The sequence below is a fragment of the Ochotona curzoniae genome, unplaced genomic scaffold (assembly GCF_017591425.1).
Source record: "Ochotona curzoniae isolate NIBS_2020 unplaced genomic scaffold, NIBS_Ocur_1.0 contig_3819, whole genome shotgun sequence".
NCBI lineage: Eukaryota > Metazoa > Chordata > Mammalia > Lagomorpha > Ochotonidae > Ochotona > Ochotona curzoniae.
In genome coordinates this window covers 18,537,667-18,550,523 of record NW_024466004.1, presented here as the reverse complement: position 1 = coordinate 18,550,523, position 12,857 = coordinate 18,537,667, and the positions used below count along the sequence as shown (strand labels likewise).

Below are 12,857 nucleotides of genomic sequence, written 5' to 3'. Positions count from 1 at the left end.
TGTCTGAAAAAAATGTTTCTTAATAAAAGTGAGAAGCAAAAGAAATGATGACTTGGAGTGGGGACATTGACTAGCACTGAAAGGAGTAGCTGGAGAACCTGCACTGGTTCTCTGCTCTGCAGTTCTGTGTCCTGCAGACATGTTTCTCAGGGGATAGACTGAATCCACGTCCTCCGGGATTTCAAGTCACAAGTGTCCGTTGCTATTGAAAGAGGGTGAGAACATCGAGATCCATAGAGACACAGGAGAAAAGACAGCTGAATTTGGAGTAGCCATGTCACTATTTATCTAATTGTTTCGTTAGTGCTCAACAAAGTGTTTGTATCCCTAAGCCTGGCAATATTTAAATAAAACACATTTCTTGTTTCAGTAAAACTGAATTGCCTAAATCATTAACCCTTCAGTTTACTAAATATGTAACTATTACTAAATACAAATATTACTAAATCTTTAATTACAAAGTCTAGAATAAGTGTAGCATTTTGCCTTTGTATTATGAATTGTCCATAAACATATGGGAATAAAATGAAATGATACCTGTTGCCTGTTTCAGGATTCTTCTGTCAATTTAGCTCCCTGGAATTTTCTGGTTATTGCTTGTTTTATCCCTTACTCTTGATTGCATCTCTTTAGACACATTTGTTTTGCACGCATAATTTTACTCGTTTCTTTACACTAATTTGTTTTGTGCAAATCATTCTACTTACCTGTTGAAGGTGTTGCACAAGATCTCGACTTAGTCTTTTTTAGTATTTGGTTTCTCTGGTACTTAAAATTATAACTTGGAATTATAATAATTACTTTGGGTTCCTACCCCCTTTTTAAGTGTGGTTACATAACTATCTATTTCCTTATTACACACAATAAAGAAATTAATTATTACCTATAATCCTACTCAAGTTTGTCCAAAATCTGGCAGGTATCCAAAGTAGAACTTTTTATTTCTAACCTCTTGCATTTCAAAAAATTGTATTCTTCTGAGTATGTTGTGGGTTTTAAAAAAATATTTATTTTTATTGCAAAGTCAGATATATAGAGAGGAGAAAAGACAGAGAGGAAGATCTTGTGTCCGATGAATCACTGCCCCAGTGACCGCAACAGCCAGAGCTGCGCTGATGTGAAGCCAGGAGGCAGGAGCTTTTTTGGGTCTCTCACATGGGTGCACAGTCCCAAGGCCTTGGGCCGTCCTCAACTGCTTTCCCAGGCCACAAGCAGGGAACTGGCTGGGAAGTGGAGCTTCAGGGATTAGAACCTGTGCCCATATGGGATCCCGGATGTTCAAAGGGAGAATTTTAGTTGCTAGGCAGCCACTCTAGGCCCTTCTTTTTTTGTTTTTCTGTTTTTTTTTTTTTGTTACATTTTTTTTTTCAGTTTTACCATGCAATGATCCCTTAATGTGTTTTTTATGTGTCTTCCCATGTAGAAACATTTTTCACAATTTCAAGATTTAGCAAGAACTGAGAAACTTGATTGCGTTATTATTGTTCATTTATAGTTCCTGATTTACGTTTTAGGGTTAGGAGTTATAATGCAGTGGAAAAGATTTTACTGTAGAAAAATATGAGCACAATGCTTTATCTCTTAGACATACATGCTCTTTTGTAGTTATAAAGTACTTTCACATATATCATCGTATTTAATCTTATGCAAGTCTACTTTGCAGATACGAGTCTAGACGTTCTTGAGAGATCCCTAGAGGCTCAAGTCTAAACCTTGTCTTAAAGTTTGAACTCTTCACTCAGTATCTTATGCCTTCTGCTTTGTAAGCACATCCTTGATTTACAGAGTGAAGCCATGTAGTCCATTATGATTTTTGAACATTTGTTTCCTGCCTCTCTTGTTTTCGCATATGGTGGTCAGCTGGATTAAATCTTCTGAACCTTTTCTCACTGTTACCACTGAAAGATAACTGAGTCTGATAAAATGCAGTATTACATGGATGGAAATTTCCTATGGCTTCTGTCCTTGGGATCTGTGGGTTCTGTGGAAGCGTGATGTTCTGGTTTCCTGTCCAAAGCATGGATACACTTAGTGGGCAGGCCTGCTCCTGTAGAGGGTGGGGAATGAATCTTCCCGCCATGAATTGCTGGAAGAATCAAATTAATTACAGCAGGCAGCTTCATGGAAATCTTTGGACCACCCATCTAACAAGGCTTCTCCATATGCTTCATTCCTATATCATTTTGAAGTTTACCAAAAGAATGTGGTTGATTGAGCCCCTTCAAAATATAACATTTTATTGACCTGAGAATAACCATTCTTTCCCATGAAAGACTAATTTTACTTATATCAAACATTTATTTTGTTTATAATAATCCATGGTACAAGTTATGACTACTTTTTGGACTAATAAAATCTACATCCTTACTTGTATTGTGTTATAAACATAATACCTTTTCATTCTTGAGTTAATGAAAGAGGATGATTATCTTAGGGCATGTTTAGTAGAATTTGTTCTTGTTTTATTCTGTTAGCTGTTCTATAAAACATAACCAGTCATGTTTAACGTGCACATTATATGAGGGCCTTGGAAGGACTTGCAAACATTTTTATGTTATATGGTATAAGATTTTAATACCATTTCAACCAGAAAAAATTTCCACATAATATAAGCTGCTAGTTTTTTGAGGAACTACATGTTATCTACACTGTATATTTATACGTGATATATGTAGCTCTTTAGTATTAATTATTATTATAAAATAAAGTGTTTTACTTATTTGTAAATGTTAATATATACTACAATTCTTAATATAGGAAATAATAAGCTGATTTGGTAAGATTTCATGAGTAGGTGAAGCCCAAGTTAAACTTTTACCTAGATAATAAAACAAATGACATTTGCTATAACACTATGAACAGCTTAAATTGGAAAGTGTATTGAGACAAACAAATATTGTTCACCCACTAAAGTTGTGTACATAAGAAAGGAATGTTTTAAAATTAGATCCAGGACATTTAATAGTATTAGTCAAGGTACATGGCTGATTAAGAGCAAATTCTAGATGATGACCATGAATTCTGTTCCATTGTTCTAATTCCTAATTATTAGGTTGACTGTCTAGAAAATTTTAGCATAGCATTGCCCTTGATAGATGAAAAACACCTTTAAGTGTTTTTTTTTTTTTTTTACTTAAATTCCTCCGAAAGGGAAAAAAAAATAACAATTGAAACATTACTTTCAATTGCCTAAATTGCATCCAGGTTTTAACAAAAAAATGTATCCACATACATATGTATACAGCTTTTGTAGATCATCTGTTGTTTAGTATTTCCCTCTTGAAATTTTTTAACTTCGCTCATTGGTCCACAGTTAACCAAGTTTTGCCGTTTTTGTTTTATAGAATCTGTCTGTCCAACAAGAATTCCTGTGGCAGCTCGTGATGAGAAGGGATTTGACATACTTTTAGGTTTGGGTATAAAGAAAAAGGTTAAGAAAAGAATTCAGCTCTCACCAACAAAGATAAAAGGATATGAAGTAACATCAAAAGTTGATTTATCAGAATCCACAAGGTGAACATTGTATGCTCATACAAATTTGTTTGTGCCTATGGATGTGTTGAGTACTTATGAAGCTTACACATGTTCTTTTTTTTTTTTCTAGCAATGTTTTCCCAGAAGGTCTTCCTCCATCATATGTATTTGTTTCCACTCAGAGATTTAAGGTCAAAAAAATGTGGGATTTATGGAGAATATTAACTAGTGATGGAAGGCCTCAAATAGCTGTTACCTTAAATGGTGTGGAGAAAACATTATTATTTACGACAACTAGTGTAATTAATGACTCACAAGTGGTCACCTTCACTGAACCTGGAGTTAAGGTAAAGATGCGTAATTATGGTATTGCCCTGAAAAGACCCTTTTGTTTGTATGGGGTAGGGAGTAGAGGCATCTATAATTTTCGTATGACTAGAGAGTTATTGACTTTATATTTTATTGTTAACATGATGGAAGAAAATGTACAGAATGGGAAAGACTTTCTTAATATGAGGACAATGAGTGAAGGAAGCTAAAACCTTTTGTGTGCCTACAGCTAGATATCAGACATGTTTAATAAAGTAATCACCCAGTGAATAAATTATTGCTAGTAATTTGTTGAAGGAGCCCATGTTCAAGACTTTTATATTCCTTCAAACAGTAATATAGCCGGTAATGGTAACAAGAGAACTGACATTAAGGTAAGGTTGTTCTCATAATTTATTTTGAGAAATTTTATACTTCCCTGTCTTACATAACATTAGAATAAAGTTGTATTTGTTAAACATTACACACCAACTGTATGATTAGCATATTATCATAATTAGGAGAGGTAATTTGTTTTGCAAAAGGGAATATACATTTAACAAAATAATCTATATATTTATTTTATAGATAAGTAACCTTAATAAAGTAAGCTAGATTAGCATACACATATTTATTATCTGAATGCATAATTGATAGTATATATCTAATAAAATAACTAAATATATTTATTTTCCAAGTCATGTGTTCAAAATCCTGATGCAATGATAAAAGCAATTGGGCTTTATTTCTTAATATAATTATGATATTAAATATAATATTGCATTACTTAGAAACTGTTCAGGTTCATACGTAAATTAAGAATCTGGAGAATTTCTTCATTCAGTAAGCAGATTAGATTTAAAAAATTTGTGGTTTGCCAACCTCATTAAAGATTGTGCTTTAAGTTATGTGAGAAATGATGAATTGGCATTTTTCTAACATTCAAGGAGCCTATTAATAATGGGATATTTAAAAAAACTGGTATTAGGCAGAGTTAAAAGCATTTGTGGGAATAACATGAAAAATGAGAGAGTGTTCCTAAATGAGAATGATTTTGAACTGTATTTCTAAGGTTATAGAGGGTTTAAGTGGGAAGGATATAAAGTTTTGTGCAGTCAATTTTTCTATATTGATTAATGCTGTGTGTAATAAAGTGCAAGCTTTTAGAGTTGAAATGTTGCAATGTGTTTGAAGTAGAGGTTTCAGGGAACAAAGACAAATAAGATATGCTAGGTGGTTTCCATTGTTACAATGAGTAAGTGACACTGACTAACCTTAGAAAGAAAAGATGCTTATTTTACTCACAAGAGGTTGAGGGACTTGATGTCAGCATTAAGGAAGCTCTCATGAAGATTGTGTCTTGAGACAGGAATAGTTCAAAAGTTGTGGTCCTTTTACAATTTGTTTCTCAACTATGTGTGTGTGAACCTTCTCAAAGTAGCATGAGAACCCCCAAATAACTCTTGAGAGCAGTCTCCCAAGGAGCTTAGGGTCTCTCACTACAGTCCTGCATCTGAAAAGTTCCATCATCTCATCATATGGACACACTAAGCCAAGCAACCAACCAATGGACCTTCAGAAACTAACCATATGAAAAATATCAAGGATGGATCAGTGAAGGAGAAGAGACACCAAAGGGATTGTAGAAAATGAATAGCTGATACAAAAAATTATAGATGATTAAGATTGTCTGAATTACGGAAGTTGGTTGAGACCATCAAGGAAGTTGGACTAGTTAGGGGGTTCAGAGCTGCAAGGAACTAAACAGAAAGAGGATTGAGAGGAGCCATTTGGATTCAGACAGGAAGCTCACATTTGTGACTTTGAAGGCATTATTTCAGTAAATGTTTTGACACAGCTACTTTGGGATACTAGTAGGAACTGAAAAAGTGGCTTATATGAGTGAATGGGTGGCACATGAGGCCCTATGTAGATAAGGGTCAATTTGTGTATAACATAGGCAGTCTCTGTGGTAGTAAAGATTTAGTAATATTTGGGAGCAAAGAAATAGGAACAAAGGAATAATGCATTGTTTCAAATTTTCTTCCTCCTTTAGACATTGTTTGATGAAGGCTGGCATCAGATTCGTCTCTTAGTAACAGAGCAAGATGTGACTCTGTATGTTGATGATCAACAAATTGAAAATAAACCCTTACATCCAGTTTTAGGAATCTTTATCAATGGACAAGTCCAAATTGGAAAATATTCTGGAAAAGATGAAACTGTACAGGTAGATAAATAATGGACTGGTTTTACAGTGTATAAAATGAAATGTCTATACTTTGTAATATTGCTTATCATATTGAAATATATTTAAACTAATTATGAATTCTCTTAAGATACATGTTCAAAATATGGTAACTTTGTTAGTGAAATTATATGTGCCTATAAAAATGCAAAATTGAAAGTAATCTGCAAAAACTCTTAAAAATGTTTTCTTGGGTACAGGTAGAATTCTAGGAAGCATTAATTTCACATTTTCCTGGAGAATTAAATAATGAATTTGTAAAAAACAACGTGGTTAATGCTAGAGCATAGGCTATGAATTTTCTTTGCAGCTGTGAGAATAAAATTTGATTTGAGCATGTCAGGGCTCTTCATGAGCAAAACTTATTTAAACATAAAACTCATACCGAAACACCTGTGTTTTCACGTTTGAAATGTTTTTGGCTGCAATATTTGTATTTAGAACTAGAAATATGGATGTTTCTAGAAAATCTATGCATTTATTCAATATGTCAAATTGTAGCAAATGTTTAAGCAATAGCAGGTATTGAATATACTTATCATGTAACAACACTACACTCCAAAAACTAAATTTCTAAAACCAAAGATGGCTTCCTGAGCCCATCCTGTACAATCTAGAATGTTATAATGATTTAGGATAAACATAGGAAAACCTGGGGCCCGGCGCAGTGGCGCAAGTGGTTAAAGGTCCTCGCCTTGCACGCCCGGGATCCCATATGGGCGCCAGTTCTAATCCCTGGCAGCCCCGCTTCCCTTCCAGCTCCCTGCCTGTGGCCTGGGAAAGCAGTCGAGGACGGCCCAAGGCTTTGGGACCCTGCACCTGCATGGGAGACCCGGAAGAGGCTCCTGGCTTCGGATCGGCATAGCATCAGCCGTTGCGCTCACTTGGGGAGTGAATCATCGGACGGAAGATCTTCCTCTCTGTCTCTCCTCTCTGTATATTTGCCTTTCCAATGAAAAAATAATAAAAATAAATCTTAAAAAAAAAAAACATAGGCAAACCTAAGAAAGCTTGTTTAAGTGTCTTAGGAATGGTTTTTAGATGAGCTGTTAGTACCGGGATACAAGGAAAGCTTTTCTGGGATCTGAAGGAAATCAGATTTGCTCTTGTTGCTAGAAGATTTTTTTAAGGAGGCATGTTGTGTCACATCTTTATGGTATATGTCAGATGTTCTAACTTTGGATTCTTATTATTTTTGCTGTGCTTCAAATTTGTAAAACTAGCCTGATGGCTGTTTGTATTATTTGAGTTGGTGTTATAAAACAATTAGCTTGTTTCTTGGTTTTAACTCAACTGGGTTTTTGTGGATATCCCCAGTTTGATGTACAGAAGTTGCGCATCTACTGTGACCCAGAGCAGAACAACCGAGAAACAGCATGTGAAATTCCTGGCTTTGTAAGTAAGCTTAACTTCCATACATGAAATTGTTGTTTTAGTTGATTCGTTTAAAGGAATACATCAAACGAAGAAAATACTTGACAGTTTTTATAGCATTGAATTCACTATTTATCATCAATTTCAATAAAGTTAAACATTGCAAAATGTATTTTCACATTTGTAACTAAAATAAATATATCATTGTGTGTATTGGAAATGAGTCAAGGAAATGTCTACCCCTTTATCTCCCGGGCAAACATTGTTTCTAATTGTGACTGATACAATATTCAGGTGAAGGTTTTGCTGTTTTGACATTCCATGTACCTCTACCTGTACAACTAAATAACTAAAAATTAGATAACTTGGTAATTAAATTTTAAAAACTTACTGGAAAACACACGTTTGTTTTTCTTTCAGAATGGAGAGGTAAGGTTGGATACTGTTTTTCTCCCTAAGCTGTTTATACTGTGAGGCTGCTTAGCTTCCTCTCACCAACTGTGAGTATATTAGACAAATGTAATTTGAATATATTTGATATTCTTAGATTTTTGTGGTTTGTGATTTTTTATTCAGTTGGACTAAATGAATAGGAAAGTGGACATATGGTACCTTTACTGCTTACACAAACATGTAGCCACATATAAACAGAAATGTTTATATGGGAAAGGGCTTAAACAGCTCATGGAAAAATCGTATTAAAGATAATGTCCATTTTCCATGAACTTTAAGAACTACGTGTCAAGTGTGTGTATATATATATGTCTTCCATGTTTCTTTTCATTTCCCTTTTTGTCTTTGTAGTGCCTAAATGGTCCCAGTGATGTAGGTTCAACTCCAGCTCCCTGTGTTTGTCCTCCAGGAACACCAGGATTACAAGGTCCCAAAGTGAGTACTACCCTACCCAATATGCTATTCATATTAAACCAAATGAACAGGAGTAGAGCAAATGAAGGAAATTCCTAACCATCATTTTACAACCCTGTTGTAAAATCTCCATCTATCACCTTAGAAATTTAAAACTTGAGTTTTGATGTATTTATTAAAAAGCAAAATTCTAATGTGAAACTGCTTTTGAAACTAAATCTAATGCTCACCTAACCCACAGTAAAGAGAGGTAGAATTATTTTCTTGTTTTTTTTTCTACCACATATTACTGTTAAATCCAAAGAATAATACTTCAATAAAACCCAGGAAAAATGTGAATAAAGGACATTTGTTAAGATAAGTGATGTCTAAATTCCTCAGAGTCTAGATTTTCAGATAGAAAAATGTAAAAAATTAACTGTCATTCTGTGAGTTTAATGCATAATTCTGACAATAGAATCATATATTCATATACTTGTATTACTTAACGATCTGATAACTAATTTTGAGGACTATACACATGTGCTCCTGTGCATTTACATATTTATTTCAATACATAGTATATACACATTTTTATGTGAATGAAGCCTTTTTTTAAGATTGATTTATTTTTATTGGAAAGTCAGATTTACAGAGAGAAACACAGAGAAAGATCTGTTCACTGATTCACTCCTCAACTGGCTGCACTGGTGAAAGCTGAGTCAATCCAAAGCCAGGAGCCTGGTGCTTCATCTGGGTTTCCCATGCAGGTGCAGGGTCCCAAGGCTTTGGACCATACTCTACTGCTTTCCCAGGCCACAAGCAGGGAGCGAAGTGGAGCAGCCGGGATGTGAACCACTGCCCATATGGGATCCCATCGTGTCCAAGGAGAGGAGTCAGCCACTGGACCCAAATCTCACCATGTTGTGCATACTGACTTTTAGTATTTTATTTCTTATTTTAACTATGTATGCCACATATTTCCCTATTATTAAATATTAGGAATCTTCCAAAAGTTTACGAATATACACATATACTATGAAAAGTTATATATGAATTTCAGCTTTTGGCACCAATATTATTTTCTGTTCCTTTTACTGAATTTCTTGAAGTACTCTGACATTCAGTTTTTTTATAAGCTATAACTTATTAGATTGCATATATAAAAGTACAAATTTATTAGGTAGCCACATATTATTTGAAGGAGAAATGTAGTTAAGATCAAATCATCTTAGATTTCACCTTGTAAGACAGTTGGTGTGACTTTTTCAGCAAATTCTTTTTTTTTAAAAAACAGATTGTTCATTTACCTTGGAGAGACATAAAATGATTCAGTCTGCCAAAGGTACAATGTGGAAATCAGATACTCATGATATCTCACCTCTTAAGAAGCAGAATGTTTTCTTGACTGTCAGTGTGTTTCAGGTAACCCCCAGAGTATTCCAGTGGTTGTTGCCTTTTGGGGAGACCCCCGAAGCTTCTTTATTTTTGTTTCTTCATTTGTGGTTTAATAGGTGTCTCATAGTCTTACCCATTTTTGTTTTCCTATGTTTCTACCTCAAACTTACAGTGTACTGATTGTCTTATCTTCTAAAACCTTTAATTTGTAATATTTCTTATTTTCATATGTTCCTCATATTCACTTTCTTTTCTTAGTCATAATCTAGTTTCATTACCACCCACCACTTTAAATGAAACAGCAGTTTTCCACCAATTGTTGAGTTGGCATGTTTTCATGATCTGCTTTCCATTTTCTTCAGGACATCTGGCAGCTGGAAAGGAACACACACGCACTCTTCCATCCTTTTAGCACTCTTTCCCTTGGAGGTGGTTTGTTACCCTGATCAGTGACCTGTATGTAAAAAACAGAATCCCTAGCAACTCTCTAAGTTGCACTTCTAGAAAATTTATGACTTTGAAAATTTTAGATTTTTAAAAAATTGATTCCTCAAGGCCCAAATGTTGGATTCCACTGAGACCTACTAGCCTTTTTGCTGGATGCCTTCCATAGAAATTGTTCAGATGTTCATCAGAGACAGTGGAAGAGCAGAACTGGCCTTTTTTTATATATAATAAGGAACAGGGTTCTGGGAGCTGAGTGCTGAACCTTGAGACTGAAACCAAAGACAAATTGTTTGTGTATAGGAAGTGCTTAGTTTAAGATAAAGAAATGCTGTTGATAGCTTTCGAAGTGTCTGAAAGGTATGACAAATCTGTCATAAAATGAGATAAAAAAATGTGTGATACTTCAGTTAGGCTGATAGTGTGAGAAGTCTTCAGGAAGTGTTGAAAAATGTGTATCTGTCATTGAACTGTGGGCTCCTCAAATAGCTCGATGGAGCCTTTAATCCCTAATTTTAAACACGAAGAATTAATAATGAGTCTATTTGAGTTATTTTCACTTTAATACTTAAGTATCTGTTTTGTTCACCATAAAGGTTTATAAATAGAAAATTCTCATTTGGAATTAAATTGTCTGACATAGACACAGTACGTAACAATAATGTTTATTGAGTAAATTATGAAATAGTTCAAGAAATAAAATATACCCTTACTGCCAGTTGTACAATATGAAATGTTTCTGTTCCACATGAATGATCCAGGCAATCCACAGTTTACCAACAAATCTCTTTCAGCTGATAGCTACATCTCCTACTTTGTAGATACTAATGGGATATTTGTTGAGGACAGGTTCCCCAGCTTTGATATAGTCTGCAATGACATAGGATTAGTTGAAAAGCACTTCTTTGTTTAGTTTGAAACAATTTCTTAACAATTTTGTTTTGCTCTGCAGTACCACCCTCTCTATAACCATATCCCTTTTGAGTTCTTAATTTCACCCTAGTGTTTCTACCACTTAGTGATTCATTCAGACTATCAACATGTCCCCTTTCTAAAAGACAGAAAACTTTGGGAAATTTCACTCCTGGGCATTCGCATCTTAATGTTGATTTCCCCTAACTGGGTGGATTCCTTCCAGGTGGGTTTTGAGAGTGGAAGGAGGTTGATCTTGGGAAGTGATATAGGTCTTAGATCAGGTACAGTGACGGCAATGTGGGCACAACGATCTCAAGAAAAGCACTTTTGGAAACATGGTGTTTGGGTTTGAGAGAAGAATTCCAAAGGCACTTGCTTTGGATGAACAACATAAAATAATAGGTTACTTTTTTTGAGCACAACTGTTATTTGTTTTAATTATATTTATACTATTTGGAAAGCCATATTTGGAGGTGTTTTAGCTTAGCACATACTCCTGTCAACAACTCAAAAATTCTGTGGCAGAAATTCTTTTCAACATAAACCAAAACTGTTTTTCACCTCAATACATAGTTTTTAAGATCAAAATATGCAAGTATTTTAAGTAAATTATAAAAAATATATGGGAATCTGGTCATATTAATTATGTATATATAAATGTGAATGAAATTTGTTTTCCCATGTGTGGTTTTTTTAGCAGTCTGTAGTTAGGCTTCTGATTCTTGTGTACATTTTAGCATTGGCAGGCATAGTGATATTTAGGAGTGTGGGCTCTGAGGATGCAGCTGCTGAGCTGAAATCCCACATCACAGTGCTAAGGGACCTTTGCTAGATCACCTAATCTGGCCCTTATTTTTCACATGTGTGTATATGTATGAAAAACTTCTTCATTAGGTCTTTATGATGATTAAGTAATTCAATATATACATAGTTTAAGAGCAGTCCTTTACATGTAAGAATCAATAAAGTTTGACTCTTAGTTACGGGGATAATAAAATTGATGATTCATTTGTGTTCTATGCTGATTGACCTTCTGTCCAATCACCCAAATTAATCCAGTTTTATGGAAACACTATCAAATCTAAGTTTTTGCAAGTAATCTAATCATTGTGCTTGAAAAATATCCATCCATGGGCCCAGCAGCATAGCCTAGCGGCTAAAGTCCTTTCCTTGAATGTGCCGGGATCCCATATGGGTGTCAGTTCTAATCCCGGCAGCCCAGCTTCCCATCCAGCTTCCTGCTTGTGGCCTGGGAAAGCAGTCTAGGATGGCCCAAAGCCTTGGGACCTGCACCCATGTGGGAGATCCGGAAGAGTTCCTGGCTCCCAGCTTCGGATTGGTGCAGCACTGGCTGTTGCAGTCACTTGGGGAGTGAATCATGGGACGAAAGATCTTTCTCTCTGTCTCTCCTCCTCTCTGTATATCTGACTTTGCACCCACCCCTTTTTATTGGTTCTTTAATAAGAATTCACATAATTCTTTCCATTTTTCAGGGATAAATCTCCCAAGCCAGTCTGACATTGTATTTTATACCAGCAAATTAGCTCTGTAAGAGCACAGTTAATGAAAGTCAGTTCTTCCCACTACACAGATATTTCCTGATACATATGGAGTGGCTTGATGTTTGGACTTGCTGGATTCAGGGATACATAAAGATGACATTACTTTTCAAGTATTTTTAAGAATTGTATAAATCCTCCCTGATAACTCCGTGTTTTTTCATTGCTTTTTCATTGGTGGAGCTCATCCAAATGGTCAGTACTGTCCCTCAGGTCACTCCAGAGTCGTACAGAATATACCTGGGCTCATTGTCATGGTGTATGGAAAAATAGTCTTTGAAGATCTCAGG

The 12,857-nt window shown here is 35.2% G+C and overlaps 1 protein-coding gene across 2 annotated transcripts in view; it reads left to right on the top strand.

The window, feature by feature from the left end:
• COL21A1 (collagen type XXI alpha 1 chain) overlaps window positions 1-12,857 on the top strand; it is a 108,458-nt gene that overhangs the window by 11,219 nt on the left and 84,382 nt on the right. Inside the window, exons 3-8 of one of the 2 annotated variants that reach the window (XM_040983031.1) lie at window positions 3,345-3,513; window positions 3,605-3,821; window positions 5,840-6,013; window positions 7,349-7,426; window positions 7,826-7,834; window positions 8,210-8,293. In XM_040983031.1, coding sequence (XP_040838965.1) covers window positions 3,345-3,513; window positions 3,605-3,821; window positions 5,840-6,013; window positions 7,349-7,426; window positions 7,826-7,834; window positions 8,210-8,293 — 731 coding nt within the window. The remainder of the gene's footprint in view (window positions 1-3,344; window positions 3,514-3,604; window positions 3,822-5,839; window positions 6,014-7,348; window positions 7,427-7,825; window positions 7,835-8,209; window positions 8,294-12,857) is intronic. The other variant, XM_040983030.1, reaches the window with a different exon arrangement.